Source organism: Netta rufina, assembly GCF_964035555.1.
Source record: "Netta rufina genome assembly, chromosome: 1".
NCBI classification, from domain to species: Eukaryota; Metazoa; Chordata; class Aves; order Anseriformes; family Anatidae; genus Netta; species Netta rufina.
The window spans coordinates 8773638-8800668 of record NC_140123.1 but is presented as its reverse complement, the minus strand read 5'-3'; the positions used below and the strand labels follow the sequence as shown (position 1 = coordinate 8800668).

The 27031-nt window shown below is 38.4% G+C and overlaps 1 protein-coding gene across 1 annotated transcript in view; it reads right to left on the bottom strand.

The window, feature by feature from the left end:
- TMEM135 (transmembrane protein 135) overlaps window positions 1-27031 on the bottom strand; it is a 177577-nt gene that overhangs the window by 39889 nt on the left and 110657 nt on the right. The window contains exon 6 of the mRNA XM_084301827.1: window positions 21575-21621. Within this exon, the coding sequence (XP_084157953.1) occupies window positions 21575-21621 (47 nt within the window). The remainder of the gene's footprint in view (window positions 1-21574; window positions 21622-27031) is intronic.

The following is a 27031-nucleotide window of genomic DNA, read 5'->3' as shown; positions in this document are numbered from 1 at the left end:
TTGGTGCTGTTCCTTGTTTGTATTGTTGAGAAATACTTTTGCTCCAGGTCAGATTAGCTGAGAAAGCACGTTATTACCACACTATCAACTATATAGTCGTAATATGAAAGCAAACACTTTAAAGAACATTTTCCCCTTGCAGAATAAAACAGAAATGTAGGTGAAACAGTAAAGTATTTAGGTTTGGAACATTCTCATTTTCCTCCTCTTCAAATGAGGTTTAAGTATGAGAGAAACCTACCCTGTTTTTCCATAGTTGTTTTACGAAAAGCTGCTTTTTAAATGGAGAACACATCATGTTCGATTCACTCATCCCATCGGACATGCCAGAAAAGTATGGGGTTTTACAGAACTTTGCCAGATTCCTACACGGATCAGAGCCAGCCTTGTTATACAAATACATGCATTTGTTTGTCATTTCCTCTATTATAGAGGTAGCTGTCCTCACTGGCAAAATTTGTTAGGTGGCATGCCCACACTGAGGCAACACAGAGACATAGAATCCTAGGATCATTAGGGTTGGAAAAGATCTCCAAAATCATCTGGTCCAAACATCACCCTAGCACCAATGTCACCCGCTAAACCATGTCCCTAAGCATTATGTTCAACCTTTCCTTGAACACCCCCAGGGACGGTGACTCCACCACCTCCCTGGGCAACCGTCCCAATGCCTGACTGCTCTTTCTGAGCAGAAATGTCTCCTCATTTCCAACCTGACCCTCCCCTGCCACAACTTGAGGCCATTCCCTCTGGTCCTATAACTGGTTACCTGTGAGAAGAGGCTGACCCCCAGCTCCCCACACCTTCCTTTCAGGCAGCTGTAGAGAGCAAAAAGTCTGCCCTGAGCACCATGGTCGGAACAAGACCATATTGCAGGATCATGCCCCTTGTTCTCAAGTGCTGTACTCCAAGTGTAATCACGGCATGAGTATAAGTCTGATTCTGCACAAGGATCACTACATTTCTGAGACACAAACCTTTTGCAGTGACATTATTCCAGAAACTCATCAGGATCACGTGCTGAGAAGCTTTTTGCTAAGGAAGATGGAAAAAGAAAGGGAGATGAAAAGGCAGATTGTCATTTCCAAGCACGAGGTATTCAGTTGGACCCAAGCAAACACTTTGAGGCTGTGTTGAATCTATTTAGATTTAAGAGAGGTAAAGCATGACTTCAGATTTGGGTGGTCTGCACAGTGTCCAGGAATATAAGAATTGGCTCACCTTCAAAATAACTTTTTGGTTTTTTTTCAGATTTCTTTTCTTCAACAAATAAATTATATCCACTTTTGCACTAAAATCACAGAATAGTATCTGACAATACTGTTTCTCCACATATTTTCCTAGGTGTAGCACCAGTAACAATGTGTCTCTTCAATGCAAAAGTGAAAACAATGAAAACTTTATGAAAACTATGACTGCAGCTGGGAGATGGATAAAAAAGTTGGAAGGTGCTGGTTTTTACAACTTTACAAATGCATTGAAAATTTGATTGTAATCATGTCCTAAAGATGAAAAAAGTCAGTATTCTACCTGTAAAATTAGCTGGGTGAGAGGCACAGATCTCATTTTTTAGCCAGAACTCTGCTGAAGGCAGGAGAAATCTGACAGAAAACAACTATAAAACTTAGAACTGCCATAAACCGATGAAGAAATCAAAGTATCGAGCTACTATCTGTTGTAAAACATTTTCTGTGACAAAATCTAATTTTCAATAAAATGAACATCTGCACGGTGCTTCAAGGATCTTCACAGCGTCTCTGTCTCAACACCTCATGAATTCTTAACTGTAACATAAAATGAAGAGACAACTGGATCTAATCTGGGGAGGTCACACAACACCTCTGATTATGTATCTAATAAATGAATTAATTTCAATTTTTGCTTTATGTTACCTAGTTCCCAGTTACATCTGATTTCTACACAGGGACCAACTGCTGAGCACTATTAAGTATTGACAGAGTATTTTATTTTCCCGTTTTACTGAGTGATGTGCTAAATATAGTATTTAACATACTCGGACCAAATAACATAGTACGTCACCTTTAACTTTGTAGAAAACATCCATATTAATTGATTGAAACACTGTGCTGCGTTGGCCAAATATTACAGAAGCACTGTCATAGGCACCTGGTATGAAAAAATATATATAAATGGCAGAGGGCTGGGGAAGAATTAATCTAAAGCGCAATTTCTTTTGCAAGTCTGGCATCAGCATATGTATTACTTGCATTGGCCTTTTCACCACCAGTTGTTTATTAATGGGTTAGTTCACTAGGAAGTTTTCGAACAGCTTTGAAACCCAATCAAGTTCAATTCAAATTTAACCAGAATGTCACTTGCTAATGTGACAGATCTGTAACAACATCCATCCAGCTACGGGGCCATTAGATAGCCAGAAAAATCTGTCACTACCAGAGCTCAGAGCAGCAAGCACAACATGTGTGGTCATAAGCAGGACTCCAGTTGAGTCTTCCAGATGACTCCTTCCCCAGGTGGACACCACAACCTCAACCCGACCATCATCATCCACTACAGCACTCATGCCTTCAATATTGAAGAATTTCCCAGCTCTACAACAGCCAAGGTAGCCCACCAGGTCCACAGCAGGACTACTTCCACTTGGTTTTCTCTCCATTTCCTCAACCTACAACAGTCAGGTTTTCAAGTACATTATTAACGTTTGTTCCTAATTGCTTCCAAGAGGGAAAAGGAAATCCTTCCCTCCCCTCCTCTGATAAAGGAGTCCCAAATCTCACATCCCTGGACCTCAGCAACCTGCTCCCATCACTTTTAAATAGGTGTTAGGTCAAACTGAAGATCCTTTACAAAGGTTTTCAAGAGGAAAATCATCCACACAACTCATCCTAAACCTTTGACCAACCATATGTAGTCTTATTTAAATATGATGGGGCCTCCCTGCAATCGTGACAGGAAGACTTGGCTACACACTTGGATTTGCCCTGTACCTCCACAGGACACACTGCACCCCAAAAGCACAGAACTCAGCACATTTGAGGTCACTATTTAAACATTACTTAAGCATCTTCCTCCAAGGAGAGGGGCAATGCTTGTTAATTAGTAGAACTCAAATACATATGGACAAAAAAATGATATTTTTTTTTAGAATTACTGTTTATAGATGATGTGTCTCCACCTGGACGCAATGCACACAGCTTTCAACTTACACCAGCCTTCTATTCTTCCATTCAGGTCTTTGCAGGACTGGGAACAAGGACTATGGAGGCCAGGCCACCACTTGATGAGGGTGGGATGGACAGAGATCTGAGGTGCAGACCTAGCTACACAGTCCAATTTTGCAAGCACGGGGCCAATTCCTACAAGCAGCAGCATCTTTGTGCCAAGCACAGCCCAGAACACCACTGCTCCATGAAGGATTTTTCTGAAAGGATCTTCCAGTGCCGACACTTTTTAAGCCAACGAAGGAACGAGACCTCCCGTGGGGAGGAAGATGGAGGTGGGGGGAGCTTAGTCACCCATGACTTGTACTCAGCTGCCAGGTTTCCAGCTGGGTTAAGCATTGCATGACAGACTTGAAATCCCGATCAAGTCCTTGATTTATGTTTTGGCACTCCTCACCAGCATTTCTCAGCAGGACTGGATGAATCATTGATCTGTTCCAGTACAATAATTTCTATGCATGTTCATAACCTCGGAAGAATCTATACAAAATGTGAACACGCATTTAGTTAGGAAAGCGCTCAGGCAGATAATTTTCAGTCCCTAAATGATGAATTTTATTTAAACTGTGCAGTTACATTGGTACTGTATATTTGTGTTTGTGTGTTTAAAATGAAGTTAATCTGGGGAAAAATAATTAGAAAACCTTGATGTAAAGTGCTGAATACAATAAATGTAGGCAGAGAGATGGCCAGCTCTTGGACATTTTTTCTGAACTCTGCCTCAACCACTTTCAATCAGGTCAGACACAAAAACAAAGAGAACTCAGGTACAGATGGAAATCAGACAGCATCTCCTAAACGAGTCTGACAGATAGGTTGCTGAAGCTGTCCTTGCAAAGCCCTCAGAGCAACAGGAGCTCAGCTCCCACTGGCACTTCAGGGGTTCCTGACCTCAGGCTGGCATCACCGTGCACTTGGAGCTGCCGCCGATCTCACCACGAGAAGGAAAAGCTGCAGCCCTGCCTTCACTCTCCCAGCACTGCCCCAACCCAGAGGTCAAAGTAAAATGAGTTTGTTCTGCTGAAAGATAAGGCTCTGGAAACAAGCTGCTAGCTCCAGAGGCAGCTGCAGAGGACTGAAATTGTGAAGTGTCTCGGCGGAATCACTCCGTTACCTACCAGGTGCTCCTGTGGGTTAGCAGGCTTGAATTTCAAGTTATTCCCACAAGAAGGAGCCACTCCTTTTGGACAAACCCAATTAGGCTTTGTTTTTTTCTCAAATGAAATTACAGAATTGATCCCTATAGCTGAATTTCATGTCTACGGTACCACCTTTGCTTCGTTTGAGCAATTTTGGCCACTAGTGAAAAAGAGCAGACGATTATCTGGTTATAGAAAACATTTCACAAATGCACCTTTTTTCTGTGTGTATCTATATATAGCACGTTACTTAAATACTCACTATATAATTCTGTAAATGAAACAATGAATATTTTGTGTTACCGAATCTTCCTCAAGCAAGGGCACACTGCCATGTTCACTATCAACCACCAGCTCTTACCTTATAGCAAGAGATAAGCAATTTCTGTGTTTGTTAGCCTTAAGTATCAGAAAACATTTAATACGTTGGATTAAAAACTTAATTCCCAAGTTTTGCTTTTAATACAGCCAGTGAAACAATTCAGGTAGTATTCCACTTAAAGTAGTTCTTAGAAAAAATACATCTAAAAATAATTATTATGTTACACCAACAAATGGCAGCAAAGACTACTTTAACTGAAAAGAAAATAAAAGCAGTACTCATTTTTCCTCCCTCGCTCTCTTTTTAAACAATTACCATCACCAATATAAAAATTAAAATGGTCTTAGGAATTTAAGAAGCTTGTAGAACTACATCACCTGGTATTAAAAACAAACAAATTTAAAATTAAATCTTAAAAAAAAAAAAAAAGATGAATCATAAGTGGCAATGTCTTAAAGTACAAATGGTGCCATTTATTAATTTTTCTTTTTTTTTCTTTATGCTGCAATCCTGCTGTGTGAAATAAAACATATGGCAATCGCTATTTAGAAAGGCCATTTGAGAGCACATTTTAAAATAACAGTACTTGACAGCTCTTAGAGAACAAGAGATTAACGGAAAACCTTTGTCAATGTAAAAATGCAGATAAACTCCATCCATCTCCTACCTGCTGTGATAAGACGCAAAGCAAGATATCTGCACTGGATTAGATCTGGCATGAGACAAGAACACCCTAAGCCCTGGAGAAGTATGCCATGCAGAACAGAGAAGGCGTTCCCTTCCTGAGACAAATGCCACGTGTGCCAGATAATCTTTTCCAGTTAAGTGGAAAAGATAAGTATTATCAGGGAGACAGCTCCTGCTCCTTGCAGACCGTTCTCTCTGCACAGTGGTCATACAGAACAGGTATGTCTGAACACCATGCTGATGTTTAGCATCAGTTTGATGTTGAATAGTATGACAAGGAGAACTTGTACAAGGAAAAAAGTATCTTTCACTATATACAGCTCAAAGCACTTTAGTGCTTAAGTAAAACATCTTTAAGTAAAATATCTTCTGAAATGCTAAAGAAGTGTTGTTTTTCTCCCAAGGTTCCTGCTTTTGCGAGTGAAATTAAATGACAGAAAACACACAAGTGTAGGAGACCATCGCATCTGTGAATAAGAAACCTCCAGAACGTATCTAATGGGAAAATCAGTACAACTTGGTCAGACCAGAGGTTAAAACTTCTGGGGATAACAGGTTTGCTTTTTGATACAGCACAATACAAAGAAGCTGACTTTGGGATGATGTACTGAGCTGATAATTTGTCTGGATGTTGCTGCATAACTTTGTAGGGTTGGGAAAAACAAGAACAACCTAAGATAACAACCTGGCAAGATAATATTGACGCATGGACAAAAATTAATATTGCACTGCGCACAGAAGGGTTGACCAAAGCCTGACAAATATGCCCCCCTTCCCTTACTATTTGTTGATGTACCTTGAGAGCCAATTTCAGACTGAAACCAACAAATTTAGTAAAACATTAAACAATTTTGGTAACAGCCTAGATAAGTCAATGGATTTAGAGTAGGATGTTGGCCTTCAGTCTTTCCAACAGTATTCCTCATTAGACGTGGGTTTTCTGCTGATAGAACTCCAAGTGATGCTGCCTTGACACCAACTGACAGCACATACACTAAAGGCAAGACTTTCACACTCCTATCACAATGGTACTTCAGGCACAAATAATGCTCCAGACGTTTTGAAAGATTTGAATATTTAGCTTTCAACATCAGGCTTACTCTTTGCACCTGTGGAAAGAGGCACATCAGCAAGAAACTAGCACTAAGAATAAACTTGAAACAAAAATCCAAAAAGCAGTGTGTCCATTTATTTCCTCATTCCAGTTTCAAACATTTGATTCATTTATTTTTTCCTCAAGTACTAGAAGCAGCTATCTATTTATTGAGCTCTTAACCAACAGGCAGAGAAAAACTCTAAGACAAGAAATGAAAATCTGGCAAAACCTCAAGCTACTTGGTATCTCCACTGTATAAGTGATGGGGGCTCGAGACTGACAACATTCCAAACAGCCTTTTACAGCCGCTGTTAAAGATGCATCAGGGTTGCTACCTTTCTTTTCTTTATACAGGAGACCTTGGGCTCCTTTAATAAATACAGACATGTAACAGAGACCCAGGCGATATATGACCACTAACACACATGTTTATCGCATTAAATCACAAAGGTGTTCTAGGTACTACTCAACATGCCTCTTCACTCATGTAGCTAATCTTTGATGCTTCAGAGACATTATTTATTTTGCCAACAGCCCTTCCTCATAAATTCAACAGCTAAATACCATTTACAATTCTCCAGGACCTAGGTGACATACGCAAAACATAACATTTCTAATGGATACTCTTTAAGGCATGATCATTCAGTTCTCACACAGGAAAATATCCTGAAAATTTGATTTTCTTAAAATCAATGAAAATTTGATTTTAAGTGCAGTGAAAAATTGATTGTTTTAAAATATGAAATACATGAAGTTATACGCTAACTTGATGCTACCCAGTTAGCCTTCACTTACAAATCCTTTCCTGCTTAAGTAGTCCTCCCAAGCTCAGAATCAACATGCAACCACAGAGGGTTATTATTATAGTAATTCCAGTTTTATCACAAGACATACAGAGTAATCACATTGAAGTTCAGAAAGTGAGAATAGACGAAATTTCTAAGTCCACACAGTGCATCCCACATGACAAAGATGGACAACAGCTCTACTGCTCAAATCTAACCCGGTCTGCCATGCTAGATGACAACTTTGGAATCTCCCCTGAATAATATAATTATTTCCAACTTGCAACTACTTTGTTTCATTTTTAGTCTATTATTTCTTTTACTTTTTACTGAAGAGAGACGTTATTCTTATACTTGTTAGAGAAGCATGGCATGCATCAGAAGACGATTATCAGTCTAGGCCTTTCCTAGACTAAACAAAACATTTCCAATAATTTCAAGTTCCACAAAGAATATGGCCTATAAATGCCACATCATTCTCCTTCTGCTCTGGTCTCTACACAATTTGTCCACATATAGACATATAGACTGTTTTTTGTTTTGGTTTGGTTTTTTTATTCCAGCTGCTGCTAAGAAGAGAATGGTACAGCCTTGCATGCTGTACTCTTATTTATATATCCAATCACCACTGCTTTTTTCCACATCATGGTATTTTTACTCATGTTCAGGTTGTAATACAACTCTTAGGCCCTGTTATGAAGAATAGCAGCCTGGGAAGAGGCTCCAAATTTTCTACTGGTACACCAAATTCTTTCTTCCTAAGCACAGAACATTTCATTTGTCGTTACTGAATTGCATCCTATACTTTGCAAATATCTCTCCAATTTGTCAAATTCTTTTTTATTACATCTGAGGATAAAACCAGACATCTCGGAAGATACAAGTGGTCAGGTCTAACTGTTTGGTAACTTTATGAATGACCAGGATAATGACTTGGAGTTGGTATTTAATCCATGAATGAAACCAAGTATCCCCAGGTGTTGCTTCCACTCTGACACTAAACACAGTATTCTGGTTTTTCAGCCAGCTTAAAAACCACCTTGTGGGTTTTTTCTACAGCATACTTTAAGGGCTTGCTTATGAGTGTCTGTCTAAAGACTTACTGAAGCTAAGATTTACGATAGCCTCTATTGCTTCTGATTCAGCAAAGCCTGTTATCCTCACAGAAGGAAGGCAGATTGGCTTGACACAAATATTCTTGACAAATACCTATGCATGTGGTTATTTGAGTCCTTGTTTCTTTTAAGTGTCTTCACAGAGTGTATTTGAGTAACCATTTATTGCATGATCCTGGGCAAGACACTTCTTTAATATTTCACTTAAAAATTTAAATGTGTTTTCACATAAATTTATATAGAAAAAAGTCCCACAGTACCCTGACATAGCAGAGAATTACTATTTACATTTCCTAATGCATTCTTCTTATTTTAAAAACCACAAATTTTAACCTAAAAATGCATTATTTCTTACTCTTTATAGCAAAACACTGGCTATGTGATTGTTTAAATGTAATTTTTTTGAGGTTTTTCTCATGTACTATTTTTACAATGCTCTCAGTTGTACCACAAACGAAATTCAAGTTTCCGAAAAATCCATTGAAAATTTGCCACTGAATTTTTGAACCATGGTTTCACCTGATGCTTAGACCCACGGCTTGATATTAATGCAATTATATAATTTCATTGAGGGCGTAGGCAGGTTCTGAGTTTGCTATTGCATTAATCAGGTCTGGTTAGCTTGGTGCAAGAACTCTTCTGGCTAAAAATATACTACTAGAAAGCTTTTCTCAGTATGTTTTCTAGTCCATATATCAAGCATGTGAAAAAGAATAAATAATGTCTCATTCTTCAGAATCCTTGAAATGGCCCATAAAGTCTCAGTTTCCCAGCAGAAGCTGGGTTTATGCAGCAGTTTCTTTTTCTGTGAAATGGAGACTTTATGAACTGAAGCATGTCTGTGAAAATCATCTATGACATAATTTACACTCTTATAACAAAATAACGTATAAGCAGAAGGTAGAACGAAGAAGAATGATGTAATTCAATGTTTATAAAGTATCAGACATTTGACAGGCTTAAAATTATGTCCAGGATACATTGTTTGATACCATTATCCGTTAGTGTGTTTCCCCTGACATTTTATCTTAGGGCCAAAAGCCAAAAGAAAGACCACAAACATGCAACCACAAAGTAGCTCTTATTTTCCTATTCTAGTCAGCAATTAGCTCACAGGAACAGAATTCCAAGTATTTCCAATGGCTATAGTTAAAAATATGCATGTTTCTAAAATGAAATGTAAATGTCATATGTTAAAACCATATTTAAGACTGTATTCTAGGAAAATATAGAATACGAATACATTGAAGTCACACAGTGATTACACATAAAATATCTGATTGTGTACAACCTTACATAAACAGAAAGGCTTTTTATTTTACAAATACATAGCTAAACATGTAGATTTTAATGTTATGTAATTGCCTTCTGCTTTTCATGAAATGGAGATTTTCTGCCCTGACTGCTATCAAATCAGAAACATGTGATGCATAAGAGTTACCAGTTTGAGACTTGCACTTCATGACCATGCTGGCGTCTGCAAGAACTGCAGCTTTTATTTTTTGAACAAGAGCTGCAGAGAGGAAGTTAAAGAACCTCAGCTCAGTCTGTCTGCAAAGCATTGCAGCAGTCAGATAAACACAGGCAACATCCAAATGACAAGCTGGGATTTCTGAAATCCAATCCATCCACTACAGGTTATGATTTATTTCTCAGTGTGATTATGTTTTCCTAGATGCATTTTGTAAATAAATTCTTGGCAGTTACACAACTGCTGCTCAAATGAATCTTTTCCTTCTTTAATTTCAGGAGAGTTTTGTTTTTTGAAATTAAATGAACAACTACATTAATATATCCCTCAGCTCAGCACAACTAGATAACTATTTTTAATAGAGCAGCAACAGAAACAGGAAGAACAGGCAGGAAACAGTTGGGAAAAATAAATTAAGCCAAAGGGCTGGGAAAGCAAAGGAAACAAGAGAAATCATAGTAGAAGAGCATTAAATCAACTTCACTTTCACCATATCACAGAAGTACATCTCTAGAATCCTAACTGGTATGCAAAGTTCCCCAGAAAAACACTGCATAAGGTAACTACAAAAAGTAAAAAGAAAACCACTCTTGTTGCAGTCTGTTTGTTGTTCAGCTCCCTCCTCTCCCTTCTCCCTTTCTCTTTTCAGATTGATTTGGAAAAAAAAAGAAAAAAAAAAAAAAAAAGAAGAAAGTATTAGGAAATTGAACTTCATGTTCTCACTCTCTCAGAAAAGCCAAAATATAACAAAAGTATCAGATTCTGCTGAAAAAGGAAATGAAGAATAAATCTACTGAGTTACTGTTTATTTGGCTTAAAACTCTACCTTGTTACACAGCTGCTTATGCACTACTTCCCACGTTAATTCTCTGACAGCAGTTTCTGTCCTGTGCCCCACTTTTTAACGTTAAATTAGGTACTGTAGCAGGAATGCAGCAACGACAGCCTTGTGATTTAAGAACTGGACTCCATGGCTCAACAGCATCGCTACCACAAATTTTGTGTCTGACCTTCTGCATATTCCTTAAATCTTCTGCCTTAGTCCTCCATCTGTGAAATGTAAAGTGCCTTAAATATATGTGAAAGGGTAAGTTAATTAGCTGCCAAATGTCTACTATGTAGAAAACATGCATGCAAAAAATCTTACAGAAGAATAGTTTTAAATAAGGAGGGTGGAAAACTAACTTTCCATAAGGTTTGGCAATGAGGCATAGGCAAAATATATCTACCAGTTTTGAAATCACGTAAAAATAAAATTCCACTCATGTGAATGGATTAAAGCGGGTGGAAGCTGAGTCTGTACCGTGCCTCCCCTCGGAGACCTGGACACTTCCACAGCAGGATCAAAGAGAGGAATCAGATCTGTGAAGCTCAATTGCTTTCTCGCTGTCTGCCCTGCAGTATCAACCTTGCTCTGCATGCTGCCAAGGAATTTGGGGCCACATGGGGAACACACCACGTTGCCAGCCATCAGGTTGCTGCCAAAGGCATGGCAGGGCAGCTGGGGCACCAAGGTCCCCAGCAGCTACGAGCAGCTGATTCTCCAAGCCTGAGAACCATTCCCCCTCTTTTATTTTGGATTTAAGGATGACAGGAACATGCTAAACAGCCCAAGTCTAGCCACATCAATACAGCGGCAGGACAAAAGCCCTTTGTGATTGACAGACAAAACCTAAAACAGGGGAGGGGACACACTTTTCCTTCCTTTGGGGATGGCTCTGGACAGAGACGCCTGAAATTCTAGACCTCAAAAGCTTCTCCCTTTACCACCAGATCACCTTGCAAGCAAACACCTTCCCGGTTCACTGAGTCGCTGCTCCGTCTCTGAAAAAGTATCTGCACTGAAAAGTGATAATGGTGGAAAAATACTCCCTATTGTACAGCTCTAATTCTTGCACTGCTTGTCTGCAGGCATCGCGCTTCCTCTCCTGAGGAGCCTGGGCAACCAGATCCAACCACACGGACAGCAATCTGTTAAAACGAGGACAAGATTTACTGCTGGAAAGAACAGGTTTCAGCAAATTCCAGGAGTCTATCTACCATATGTCTAAGAGTGGCCAAACATTGAAAATTAAACATAACCACTCATGTTCCATTCAAAAGTTAGCATTTTATATGAAAGAGTAAGTATTGATTTAGCAAATGCAACAAACTATTGGTAATATCAGGTGTTTCATTTTAACTCCTAAAGAAACTATTTCTCTAAAAAAAGTTTAGGTACATTTTTAATAGTAGATGCACAGTACTAAAATCACTATTTCAGTTGTTTCAAATCATGCAAATTGGCATGTGTACTGTGCAAAGTGGCAGTGGAAAACACAGTACTCCTATTGGAACATCTCTCTTTCTTCCCATCTTTTGCAGTACTTAATCCACGGGAAACAACAAAGCACCCTAATTTAGTGCAAAATTGGTTTTGCCTCTGTTTAAAGCATGAAACTCCAAAGAAAGGGAATTCACTCACTTTAAGTGCATCTTCCCAGTTATCAAAATGGGCATTACCAAGGAACAGATGGATCAGCGTTATCTCAGTAGGAAAAGCCGCAACCACAAAATAAGCTCGGAGAGATGGGTATTAGACAGAATAGTATTTTCCACACTCACGACAGCTGAGGAAGCCTATTGTGCTTCAAAAATAATAATTAATTAATTAATTAATTAAAAAAAAAAATCAAAAACCAGACTGAGACTTCAGCTCCCAGAGTTCTTTGTCTAGATCTCATCTAATTTCGCTTATGCATTCAGGCTACAAAAGCTGGTCTGACGATGAGAGTTTAACACAGCAATAAAATACCAGCCTACCTTATTCACTCCTTTTTAATTTTAAAGACAAAGTGAAAAACAGTATGAACTGGAACTGTAAAACCTCTTTTAACAAACAACAGAGTTTCAAAAGATTCGAGGCAGTATCCATCTTTTTTAGAGAAGAGGCAAGGTAATTAAAAACAAGGTCAACAACACAAAGTGCTGTGAGAGCATATGTTGTTTCTGTATCAGATCAAGGGGGAAAAAAAGCATAAAATGACCTGGAAACTTGCAAATTGGACCTTGGATGGTCCCATATGGTTTTAAATCAGTACGCTCGCTGAAGGGCTTTATTAAAACAGAAGGCACAGAGCTGCATGGCAGTGCAAGTGCCCATGCCCTGAGCTGCAGCTAGTCAATGCCTGGTAAGCCCTGTTCTGTTGGGTCTCTCGCTCCTTCACCATGGACACTGTCCTGTCTCCTCTCCTCATGCTTCTTTTTTCTTCTCGGCAAAGCAGCATTTCTGTAATGAGAGCACACAAAGGGGAAACAGCCAATTTTGGCACTCAGTGCTAGCATGGGGTCAGTGGCATGGCTCAGCACCAGGTAAGCATCACTCTGAATTGTGCCCTTTTTCCTCCACATACAAGAGGTCACTCTCCTCCTAGCACTTACTGATGAAAAGGAGAGTTTGAGACCTGGGCTATTTACTGCATGCAACTACACCAGGCTACAGATATTGGTATTTATCCCTTTGAATACAATATAGACAGACTCTTACATACAGTGCAGATTCTTAGGTTTGTTTTTGTTCTCTACAATACACACAGACATGCAGTCTGCAACCTCTTACCAGAGATGGACTTCTTAAAACAATATTGTATGCACCATCATTTGGCTTGGAATGACAGCCATACAGTGACTGACAATAAAATCATAAGTACAAGAAATAAAAACAACGTGGCGTTTCCTATGAAGAAACTGTAAATACAGCAGGAATCAAGCAATTAACTATCGTGAACAAAATGTCAGAAGTTTTCTCTTAGGATGCTTCAGGAATGTCTGATAACTCATGGTATCTTAAGACTCAAGTATCTATGTTAGAGTAACATTTTAAAACGATAAACATATATACTCAGAAGGTAAACACGTATATTAAATGTTATATTCTAACCCTCAACCTTATATTGCTATGACATATTTTCTCACCAAAATTTATATGGCACTAAAAAACTTTTAAAGGAATGCTTTAAATGCTATTACATATTTTGAGAAAAATGGAACAGACATCACGTGGATATTACCAAAAATGCAAGTGAAATTCAGTAGCAAGTCAACATTGTCATGTATTTTTTTCATTTCACATAAGAAGTTATTAAAGCATTATCTCTTGAAAGACAAAAATTAAGATCAGCATATTTAAACAGCCTTCCAAAATCATGACATGCGTGTCACACTTCTTTAGAATTCAGAAGGAGGTTTTCAAACACTTCACATAATTTTTAAATTGCAGGAAAATATTTTGAACTTTTTTTTTTTTTGGCTGTCATTTTCATCGAAAGACTTTAAAAGAATCAATACTTTTATGTACATATAAAACCCTTTTGTTGTTTTTTTTTTTTTTTGTCTTATTAACAGAGCAAAAGGAAATTTTCTGCACATTAAAACTAAAAATGGATTTGTGAAATAGAAGGATAATCATCATCCCAGCCACATATGCAGAATAAGTTAGAAAACCACCTTCCAAGATCTCTCAGCCTTTAGTGAATTGTACACACATGCCCCCTCTCAGAACTATTTTAATATAGTTTCCAGGTAAATTTAAGAAAAAAACATCAGTCTAGACTTATTCCACTTAGATTTACACAAGTAAGTTGGGTACAGAATCACGTCTATTACTAATTAGAGAGAGGCAGCTCAGCAAAACAAATTAAGCTGACACAAGGTGGGAATTGCCCCCTTGATTTGCCCATCTCTTTCTTAGCAAATCCTAACTTAAACATCTCAGGTGCCTAAAATTGAAAATTGAAGATAAATCTTGAAACTCTGCTTACAGCAGGCACCAGACATGGTAGAGATCTAACTGTTGTAAGGTTTTCTTTACTGCTAGAAAAAAAAGAAGAAGAAAACCTCAATTCTGTGGAAAACTGATTCAGTGGAAATCTGGCAAAAGAGAGAATGTACTCCATGCAAATAAAATTAAAATGCTTTCTCACAATTTATTCTATTGCTATCCAAGCAGAAGACAGACAATCTCACCTTTCTAGAGATATCTGCATTTGAAGTAAGCGTGTGCAACTCTACACCAGTGCTCTGCCAGAGAAGTCTCGGGGTTAACCTACAAGGTTATCTCCTCATCCACAAAGCCCTGCTGGTCTACCATGCTTTACTTTTGCTGACACTAAATAACAGATATTTATAGCATTTCTTAACAGATATTTATAGCATTTTCAGCTACTCACCAGGTCACCCAAAATACCGCAGAAATCAAGTCCCATGAAAGTTACCAAAACAACTCTTTGAACCACGAACTTTGAGATGTTCATTTAAGGACATTAAAAACATTTAAACAAACATGAGGAAAAACTCTCTTCTATTTTTTTCTTCTAATTTACTACCTAAAAATTTAATAGCAAAGGAGTTTTTATGTACTCCTGTAATTCTACAGCAAATATAAAAGACAAGCTTTGTAAGAAAGGGGAATAGTATTAGATACTAACTCCATATAACTCCAACTATTGAGTTTATTTATTCCACAGTAAAAAACAGCAGGATTAAAAGGCAAAAATGTTTTTCAAGTAGTTGCTTCTGTACAAAAGGGAGCTTAGGTAATTAAATGAAAGAGTCTGACATGGCACCAGTACCACGCATTTTTAAAAAGTAAATAAAGACACTTTGAAACATCATGTCAAAAATACTGAATAAATTACAGGATATGTGTTTCACTGGGAAAGAAGAGTAAATAGCTGTAATTTGGGAGGCTAGGATTTCATTAATGAGATAGAATAAAGGCCTCTGCAAACAAAAGGACCTTTCTTAAGGTTTTCAGTGAATTTATACAAGTTTCAATATTCCATCTTAATGACAGTATACGGCATTTCTTAGATGTACTCTCCATTGTATTTTTCATTATCTGCTTTCCATCAATAAATTACATAAATTACATTAAGAGATCAAGAGCTTTCTGCTGTGAGCTTTGCGAAACCCCAAGTTATGAAAAACACCGTGCTTTTCTTTTTCTGAGCTTTGTGCAAGCTCAGCAATTATTTCTGATGGTCTGAAATTCATGCTTCGGAAAAATAACACTCCAAAATTTATCCCTGGAAGGCAGACTTCACACTCAACTTATGATCAATCAATCATCAGAAACATCTTATTTCCCATAATAGCTAGCCAAAGCTTGTACAGGGAGCTTTCCTTTCCAGTGTTCGAAGCAGATGAATTAACATGTGTCTATTATAAACTGGTAGCATATAGTCGAGGGATTAACTACTATAGCAACCAGTGCTGTAGTCTGACAACAGACATTCACCCGAACTGCTGGATTTTCTATATTTTTGTGGATTGCATTTATATGTTGATGTTCACTTACTGCATAGTTTGCAAGTTCTGTGTTAACGTGGATTTCTGCAAATATGTACAAGAGCACGGACACTGCATCCCCCTTCCCACAAAAACACACCTTAAGATTCAGAATAAATTGCTACTAAAATAGCATTATTGCATAGTGTTTATTTTACACATTATAGCACTCCTCCTGTCTCTTCACTGTTTAATTATTTGTTCAAATATTAAATTTAATTTAATATTGTTTAATTTAATATTGTTTAATTTAATTAAACAATATTAATTTATTAATTATTATATTATTTAATTTAATTAAACAATATTAATAACAATAACAAATTATAATAATTATAATACAATTATAATTATTTGTTCAATTATTCTATAACACTAATTTAGACAGCCATTAGCTTGAATTAGTCAAACTGAAATAACATGACATGCATACATGGTTTGATCAAAATCTTTCCCCTATTACCTTAGTTCCATATAAATTGCATTTTTTAAATAGAGACATTTAAAAGAAAAGTGTGCTTCTGTTCCGATACTTTAGAAAAGTTCCACTAAAAAATAAAATCCAACGTGACAGCATCTAACATCAGAAACATTTTTCATGGAGTGATAAATATTAAGTCCCAATAGAGCTCAATGTCATCTGAAAATTAATTCCAAAAGACACGGGAACACAGTTCTCCTTACACACAATTCTGTAAGTTTTTAAGAAAAAATGTGGTAGGTGGGAAAGAATAAGACTTCAACTGGGTTAATATAAATTCTTCATAAATGCATGTTTGAGAGACTGCACCATACAAATTACCGTATACTACAATTACCCAAGAATGAGTGATGCATAATTTCAGCACTTTCAGTGGTGCTGAGCAGAATCATTTTGAGACAAAATGGAAAAAAATTGAGGTATAAGTTAGCAGAAAACTACTGTAAAATAGGATTGAAAGGATGAAAAAAATAAGACACTAAAATATGCCTTCTGTGTCTATAGCATTTGCTTGTAAACCTATCATCTGCATTTCAGCTGCTATTTTCCTAGTTCTTTTTCTTCTATTTTTTGTCCTGCCTGCTGACATCATCTTTTTGTTTTTTTTTCTTTTTCTTCAGCCATTCCCTCCTTTCCCTCTTCCTTCCTATATTGTTCTTCTGAATTTACCTTTCATTCTCGCTTCTTTTTCACTTTACTCATGCCTGGAGTAATTTTTCCTGGTTTTAGTTGTACTATTTCAGTCCTGCAACCTGAGTCTGAGATTTAGGACCTTAATTTTCTTGGTGTTCTTCCTCCTAAAGAAGGAAATGCTCAAATAAATTGAGAAGAACCTGCCTATATTTCCCTGGAGCACAATTCATACATCTGTTATAGCAATATTTCCAAGGGAGAGGTACGACCATGCTACAATTATCCACCATCTTTTGCTCCCTTTTAGTGGTTAACTATCAAGTGGAGCACTTCCTTCCAGAATCAACAGAAAGCAAGCGCAACCTAATAGTCCAACCCAAATGATATCCCGACAATTGTGATGTATAACATATATCTTAATTTCTGCATGCAGATGACAGCTTTAAACCTTCCAACTCAAGTAACCTTTCATGTTATAGGTTGAGTAGAGACCACCTTAGGCCATGATGAGATTCCGACACGTTATAATGACAAAAATTCATGCTAATGCTGAAAAGAGCACATCTGCTTTTTCCATGCTCATCCCAACCACCCCCAACAACTGGTTCGCAGTGCATCACTGAAGGAGCTGTGGGAGGGAAACCATCCAGCTGAAAACTGCACAGGGCAAAAAAACCTGGCTCATTGCAGTCAACCGGTTAACCACAGAGCTGAAAGAATGCTAGTGGCAGTACAGGCAAGGCAACAGGGACAACTGACTGTGAGTCATCACTTTTACGTTCAGAGTAAAAGTGATCCTAATGATCTTAGATGAGGAAATTCTTATGAACTCAGAAAATAGAGACTATTTTGCTTTTGTTTTCATTATTGTCATCTGAGTGCCAAGCATCGGTCATATTTTGACAGCACAGAGATATATTAATATTTAGTCTCTGTTTAGAAAGTTTTAAGCTTCAGGTTACACCATGTAGAAAGTGTATTAGGATTTTATTTTTAATGATGGAGGGGATGGTATATTACCCTGGTGGTCAAGATTGCCACTACTCTTCGCACCTCTTTGGACTTTTTGGTGAGGTGAGGAGGACAAAAAGCCACCCTGGAAACAGAGTTGTTTGGAGACATAACAAAGAAGGACTTTGCTTGTTTTTCAGGTCAATAAATGCTTGTTTGCAGTAAAGAGTTTACAATCAATGGCAAAATATTCTACAAGGTAAGCAGATCTGATCTTGACTAAAGTTTTTCTGAGACTTTTCTGAAAGCACTATAATTCTACCACTATTTGTGTAAGATCTGTTTATGATTAGGAAAAGGCTGAAATAATTTGGACTCACTAAACACATGAAATGCACTGCAATGACTCTTCCAGTTCTTTACTATTTTATATGACAAGAGAGACAGAAAGATTATCTTCCCCAGAAGGCTGAGTAGATCTAGAGACGATTGCTCCAAGGGCTGTCCAAATAAATCTTACCTGAAGCAATCACTGCTGAATTCACACATGGGCAAGACAATGACAAACTCACGGTCCCAATCCAGACAAACTGGACAACAACTCCGAGAGTTGCTCAAGTGACCTCTCTGTTCTCTGGCTTCTCATTGAAGAGTAGTTTTTCTCCTACTATATTTCCATGACTACATATTGTGGAAGAAGTGTTTAATCTGGTGTGTGATAGAAGAGTTGCATTTCTCACTCTGTTAATTTTCAGAGATGCGCCTGACCACCTGCACCTCTTACACCTTTCTCTGCCTTTTTTTTTTTTCACCTGTCCCCATCCATCCATTCGACAAGATGCAGTGGTATCTAAAGCATAGAGATGTGATTTTGATTTTTTTCCAGGTGTATCTTTCAAGTTGCATTCAACAAAGCAAGCAAGGTTATTCTCCTCCAAAGAACTTACTGGCCACTGTCTTTTGACAGCTTATTACATTAAATATTTCTCAATAAGACAGGCATTGGTGTGAATCAATAAGTGCAAGAGACTTAGGGCACCAAATAATCCCTTCCTTTCCCTAAGCAATATTACCCATGTTTTCCAAAATCTGCTTCTACAGATCTGAAAGGACAAACCATCAGCAGCCTCAACGTCTAATCTTTTCACTGCTTCTTGCTTAGGATTTTCCTCACTGTCTAAGTGAATTAATCTCTGTTATGATTTATTATTGTAAGAATAAATGTTTTGTTCTGCTGTCTCTTGTCCTTTCTATCACAGCCAGGAGAGCCAACTGTTACTCTCTTACTCTTTTCAGCAGTCTTATAAATACTTCAAGACAGTTATTCCAGCCTTTTTTTTTTTCTTTTTTCTTTTAATTAAACAACCGTAATCCATCCTTCTTAATAAATCTTGTTTTCTAAACTCCAGATCATGCTCTTGAAGTTTCTCTGACAGTTCCATATTCTTCTTGGAATGTAATAATCAAAGACATGAAAAGCACTGAGAACTTCTTAAATCTTAAGTAGAACAAAAAGACAACTTTATATACTTCACGAGCACTAATCCTGTTTACATATCCTGTAACAGTGCCTCCCTTTACTGCAGGAATGGGACATTACTGACTTACTCTCACTGGCAGTTTGCAAACAATTACCATTGGATTCTGTTTAAGGGAACTGCTCCCTTATCATTTGATTCTCCACAGCCACCATGTGCAAGTATATTACTTTGACCTTATCTTTAGTGAACAGCTTCATATTTTATCAGATCGTATCTCCACTTTGTAACTATCTGAATTCCAATTCTCTTCTGCAAAGTAACTGAAGTCCCACCAATAGCTTTATCTACATATCATCTATGAGCCTGTCTACACAGAAAACCGAGGTCTGTTTTCTTTATGAAAGTACCACATCCTGCAAGAATGTTCTATTCACTATACTGATTAAACTCAGGATAAATAAATAAATAAATAAATTGGTCCGTGCAAATCATTTTTGATAATTTTACTTTAATTTATCTATCTTTTTGTTGGTGTTTACAAAAAATATTTTGGTATTTTCTTTTGAGAGGTAATTAATGGACCTATACCTACCCAGCCCCATACTTTAATTCCTCTGTTACAACAATGTAGACAAAGGAATTAAATGTTCCTGATGATTGCTCAACAGGATATCCGTCACCCCTGGCACGGAGGGACTAATTTTAGAAGAGAAAGTGGTTTGGAACCCGTTCAACAACTGTCAGCATTGCATTGTCAGGTCAGGAAGGAATTCACCAAATATTTCTGGGCTCTGGTCGGTTCTCGTTTAACTTCCGGGTTGTCTGCAAAACACTGGTTCGTTATCAAGACATAAACAGGAGACAACCGGTTTCCTCCAGAATCATACAACATTTATACCTTTGACCAGCTTTTCGGAGTTTTGGGTTTGTTTAATCAGCATTTATGCAGACGCGTGTCCAACTTCAGCATTCCCAGGAAACTTTTCAGAGGCTGTTATACAACAACAAGATGACTGCAGATACGCGGGTCTTAATGGGTGGCAGGTGAAAGGAGGAATACTTTTTAGAAACTTTGGAATTAACAGAGTGGTTTTGGCCAATAGCTGAAAATAATTCGTAAGTAACGGAATTACAAAAGAACAAGCTGCAATTTCTCAAGTTTTGCAATCATCAGGGGATCTTATGGCTTGAAGAATCAGCGATGGCTACATGCCACAGAAAATTGCAAGGCAAAGGGTTGTAGTCAAAGGTTGCTCTAACAAGCAGCTGTCCAACTACAGATAGAGTACAGTAATTTGGGGGAGTCAGGCATTTAGAAAGGAAACACTGAAAAGATAAATAACATGTATCTTGCAAACTGAGAGAAAAAAAGTTGTAAAATCAGTGTTTATCTGATGATAATGAGTGTTTTAATAAAGGGATAGAGAAGACAACTTGTGAAAAAAGAATGTGAAAGTTGCACTCACATGCACATCAAACATTTGGTATTATTTAAGACTATAAAATCTCAGTTGCCTATTCTCCTGCATTTTCACCAGAAGAAAAAATGTCATCTTCCATGCACGTGAGAATGTGTATGAAAAGCAGTATTTCAGCAGCTTTCATCCTAGGCAATCTTAGTTCTCCAGGGTCTTAATTATGAGATGAGAGTAGGCTCCTTAAATAATCAGTATAATCTCCTGAAGATTTGAAGTGTTTAACTTAGTATTTGCCTTTTTAGACCAATTATGTTCACAACTCTGGGTTTTTAATGCCATGGAAGAACTCTATTCGATTTAGAAGCCTCGAATCCAGAATACACATAAGCTTTCATATAAATACCAAAAATCAAGTAAGCTTTTGAAACACTTTTCAAAATATTTTTTACAGACATACAAGCAACATACCTGAAAAAGAACATGAACAGAGCAGCTGTGATGCAGAACAACAGCACCTACAAGAAGGAGAAAGAGAGTTATTGCATTAACCACCACACTACTACTGTGTGTTCTGAATAGTGAACACTTTACAAATGTTCCTAAAAAAGTTATGCTTTATTTATATATGCTTCAACAGCATGAACGTAACAGCTTGTCTGAATCCACCAAAAAGGATTCTCTTGTTTCTAGTGGACTTTGGTTGGTCCTATGGAAATTAAAAAAATAATAATTAAAATAAAATACACAAAATCCAAACCAGGGTATTGGAATCACAGACAGAGCAAAGAATGCCATTTAAAATAGTCTGGAATATACTAATAGGTAAGAAAATAATAATAAAACAATGGAATGAAAACAAACAAATTCTCTCTGCTTTTGCTTTCGTGATTTATTCAAACATTGTCTTGATGGTTTCAGTTTAAATAGCAGAAAATTTAAGATGCCTGCACAGATAGCTGCTCCTGCTTAACTGCTCTTGAGCAAGGCTAAGAGCAGACAGTCTTGTTCCCACATGAGTACCCTTTCTGTTAGTTCACTGTAGCGTTAAACATGTTTGCAGTAATGCAATCTTGCTCTAGATCAATGTGATTGTACACGAGTCAGCAAGCAAATTAGCAGCTCTCCACCACTGAGAAGGGAAAGTTCTCTACCTTCATCCCCTCAGCTACCTGCTCAATGCTTACTTCTCCCTCACCACCCGCCCAGTGACTCAAAAATGCTGAAGAAAGCTAATCCAAGGAGAGAAAAAAAATACAAAAACAATACAAAACAAACACACATACACACAAAAAAAGTCTTTTTTTTTTTTTTTCTCTCCCTCCCCCCGAGTTTAGTGGGATAAAATCACTGCAAGGGTTGTAAAGCACCAGAGCAGTCATGGCAAAGGAAAGGAGGAAGACCTCAGTGCCAAGAGCAGGGAAAAAGGATGAAGTCTGGAGACAGCAATAAGCTGTTGTGTCTTGACTGCAGAATTGCTTGCACATACAGCATAGTCGGTAACTATCATATAATGCTTTAAATTCATGACCTGCCTTAATCCATGCTATATCTTTGCCAGATATGGCTTGAAAGTGAGAAAATACTGTTTTGTACCAAATACAGTGTCCCACATTCATACCAGCATTTATGAGGAAAAATAGCTTACAGATAAAATGCACTTATTTTCAAGGATTCAAGAGGTTTTTTAACAAGATTGAGTATGGAAAGTGTAAGTGAAAAGAATGGGAAATGTTGGCAGAAGTACACATTTGAAGGTTATAAACACATGTAGAACAGTAGATTAGGTTGCTACATGTTGATAGACATCAGAAAGTCTGATAAAAATTTGAATAGGGAAAGTTTACAATGAGTTTCAGAAAAAAAAAGAATCTTACAAGACTATTTCCTGTTTCAATGCCCTCTGGTATATGACTTAAAATTACGGCAGACAAGACATTGTAACATTGTTTTTTATTCCTTTTCCTTCACTAGTACTATCGTATTTCATTACTCTGCATCAAAAATGTGAACATCTGAAATCACTTTATATAAAAGCATTTGGGTGAAGTGAGGACAATGATCTATTTCAGTTCAAATGACCAGCAAAAGCAGACTTACAGCTAAACCTGAGTTCTGCTTAGAAAGATCTGCCCTAGCCCTCTGATGTTCAAACCACACTTAACCATTCAAACAGCAAACACCAATTCTCTGGTGCCATTTCTGGGAGAGAGAAGGGACAAGAAGTCCTGGTGGCTTTGATGGCCCTGGGCAATGATATTGAGAAATATGTGAAAATGGCAAAGAACCAGTTTCCTAGTAAAAAAGAAAACAGTACACTTTTGCATACTAAAAGCACTTACTTTATTAAATAATCTATTTTGTTTTCCCTTTTTTTTTTCTTCCTTCTTAGCATTCTCTGATTACAGCTCGATTACACCCTAACAAGTATTTATACACGTCGTTAAGATTCCCTCTGAGCTCTCTCCTCTCCAGGCTAAACAACCCCAGTTCTCCCAGCCCCTCATTTAGGAGATGCTCCAAGTCCTTCATCACTTTTGTGACCATGAAGGGTATGTCCCATCTCTCTGTTGTAATGTGGACACAGAGCTCCAGATGTGTCTCCCCAGGGCTGTGCAGTGGGGAAGGATCACCTCCCTCGACCCACTGGCAATGCTGCTTCTAGCACAGCCCAAGAAGCCGGTGTCCTCGTCTGCCACAAGAGCCCACTGCTGGCTCATGTTCAGCTCAGCACCCACCAGGATCCCCAGGTCCTGTTCTGCAGATGCTCAGCCCCCAGCCTGTGCTGGTGGCTGGGTTTGTTCCTCCCCAGGTGCAGGACTTTGCACCTCTCCATGTTGAACTCCATGAGGCCAGCCACCTCTCCAGCCTGTCCAGGTCCCTCTGGATGGCAGCACAACTACTTGGTGGGACAGGACAAGCACTCCTCCCAGTTTTTATCATCTGCAAACAGTGTTAGGTGGTCAGCCAAGCCGTATCTAATATCCACAACAACACTAGCATCAATTATTTGAAACATCCAGTTAATAAACACCTAGATAGAATGATAAAAAACAACCAATGCAGCCAACAAGTAAATTAAAACTATTGTGATTTTCTTATTTGACAGATGCTTAAGGAAAGGAGGAGGTGTAATTTATCTGAATGTGAATGCACCTTTGTGGCAGTTGCACGTGTTAATTAAGAAAACTGGCACAGAGCTGCTCAACTATACTGCAGGAGAAAACTTTAAGTTAGCAGGTCATTATTCAGCTACATTTAGCTGAGGTCATGAAGGAGATTTTGCTTCTCTTTTCTTTCCAGTAACGATTCTAATGATGGAACAGATACCGGGTTACCAATTGACAAAATCCTTTAGAGGCTCGGTCTTCATGCAAAGTGGCCGAATTGCTCAAAGTCAACAAGATGAAATTCAACAAAAATAAATACAAAGTACTTGGCAGGAGAAAGCACATACAAAAAAAGAGAAGAAATAACTGCATGGGCAGTACAACGGCATAATAAATTCCACAGATCACAAACCACTATGTGCCAGCAATGCGATGCTGCAGAAAGCACTGTAAAATAGAGTTATGGACTCTTTCAGGAACAGAGGAGGTGAGATATAGCAGCATATTACACTAATAACCTGGTGCTAGAAACACCCTGCAATATGATGTTGAGAACTGCTGTTAAAGGACTTTAAGCACAGGCAAAGCGAGACAGTGCAGAAGGGACAATGAAAATAACAGGCATGAAATACATGACTGTTGGGAAAAATCAAGAACTGTATTTGCTTAAGCTAAAGAGAGGCAGCTGCTGACAAACATAACTGTTTTCAAATACGCACAAAGTTGCAACCACATTCTGACAAACGTCTCGTTATCCACCTGCACAGAAGGAGGAGAGGTGAGACAGGCCTATAGCAAGGACGATGGATGGTACAGAGAGTTTTCTCCACAGGGCAGCGATGCACTGCAACCCGTAGTCCCATCTGAAGTCCTGCATCCAGGTTTGGGGCCCCCAGCACAAGAAAGGTGTGGGGCTGTTAGAGCTAGTCCAGAGGAGGGCCACAAAGATGATCAGAGGTCTTGAGCACCTCTCCTGCGAAGAAAGGTCAACAGAGTTGGGGATGTTCAGCCTGAAGAGAAGGCTCTGGGGACATCTCATTGCGGCCTTTCAATACTTAAAGGGGTCCTATAAAAATGATGGAGAAGGACTCTTTAATCAGGTAGATAAGCATAGGACGAGGGGGAATAGTCTTAAACTAAGAGGATGGATTTAGACTAGACATTAGGAAGAAATTCTTCACTGTAAGGGTGGGTGAGGAACTGGTGCAGGCTGTCCAGAGAAGCTGTGGATGCCCCATCCCTGGAGGTGTTCAAGGCCAGGCTGGATGGGGCTTTGGGCAACCTGGGCTGGTGGGAGGTGTCCCTGCCCATGGCAGGGGGTTGGAACCGGGTGGGCTTTAAGGTCCCTTCCAACACAAACCATTCTGGGATTCTATGATTCTAAGTAGCCTGTGAGCTACTTTATCACAGGAGTTTATAATCAGTAGAGGCAGAAGTCTCTTAGCTAATTGCTCAAGCACTGCTTCTGCCCAGCTTTTATACAACTCAAGGGCAGTAAAATGTGCAATTAAAGCAGCCAGTTCGAGGTGACATGCACAGCTGAACACAGAAAGCCCAGCCCTCATCTTACTGTAGTAGTACCGGCATATGGAAAGCAAACGGTTACTGTCTTCCAGAATTAAGCTGTCTTCAAAATATGTCTCTTTTTTTCCAACCAAACTTTTCCCTGCTGTATCTAATATCTAAGCAGCACCCTCAGTATCTATAACATGCAATGCCTTTTTCAAATTTAAAAATGACTACACTAAAAAAGAGAAAGAAAAAACACTAAAGCCTACACAATTGTAATTCTCAATACTGAGTGAATTTAAGCCTTAAAATAGTAGCTAGCAAGCAGGAAGTCTACTTTGGGATTTTCTTGCAGAGTCCATCAGTTTTTGATTTACAGTACAAGGTCAACAAATTGAGCTTGGCAACACACGGACCTTGAAACTTTCCAGCTGCAGGAACAGCTACAACGAGCAGACAACATAAATGTTTCTAATGAGTGTGATCCACCCTAAATATTTTAACATTTTTAAAGAGATGCATAGAGGTTACAAGGAAAATGCCTTCATGGCAGGTTAGCCGAATTGGTGTGTAAGAAGAGCACTGTAATTTAGTTGACTGTATTGTACCTTACTGTACTAAACTAAACTGTAATAGAGAAGAGGAAAAGGTATGATACAAAACTTAGAAGCACTTATTTTCACATCTTTGTGGGCTGACAACGCCAGTTGTGTTTTTTTCCGAGAAAGTTTAGCCTTCGTATAAACAACATCCTGAAGCAACACGTAGTGGTTCCTAGCTCTGAGCACAAAACCCAGCTTGAGACATTGCCTGAATTAGGACCAAGCAAGGGGCTGCTGATTTACCTGGAAAGTGAGCTGAAAGCAGTGGGACTGCTCTGATTGCTAGGGTACAGAGGTACCAGGTGGATGTTATTTGGGCTGGAATATGCGACTTCTGAAGCTTTCCTCCTGTAGATGACACCCTTCTGCTTATAGATGACGTGGTGTTGATAGTCAGCTTTCCTGGGCTAGCCATGTCTCTAACTGGAGGCTGCTGATGTCTCATCCAGTCAAAAGAAGAATTGGAGAGAAGTCTGTGATAAAGAACCACAAACCTTCTGATTAAAAAGCACTGAAGATGCATGTGACCTGTGCAAAGGGACAAGTCAGTGATATTAGCTGGCTGAAATATTTAGTGTCAGAGCTACAGTTCAACGCTGGGTAGTGTTAAATCCAACTCACAGAGGACACGAGGCTGTTTCAGCCTCTGGCACATCAACACGTGACTTCAAGGATATTTGTGAAATGTGAAAACCATCACCTTCTGG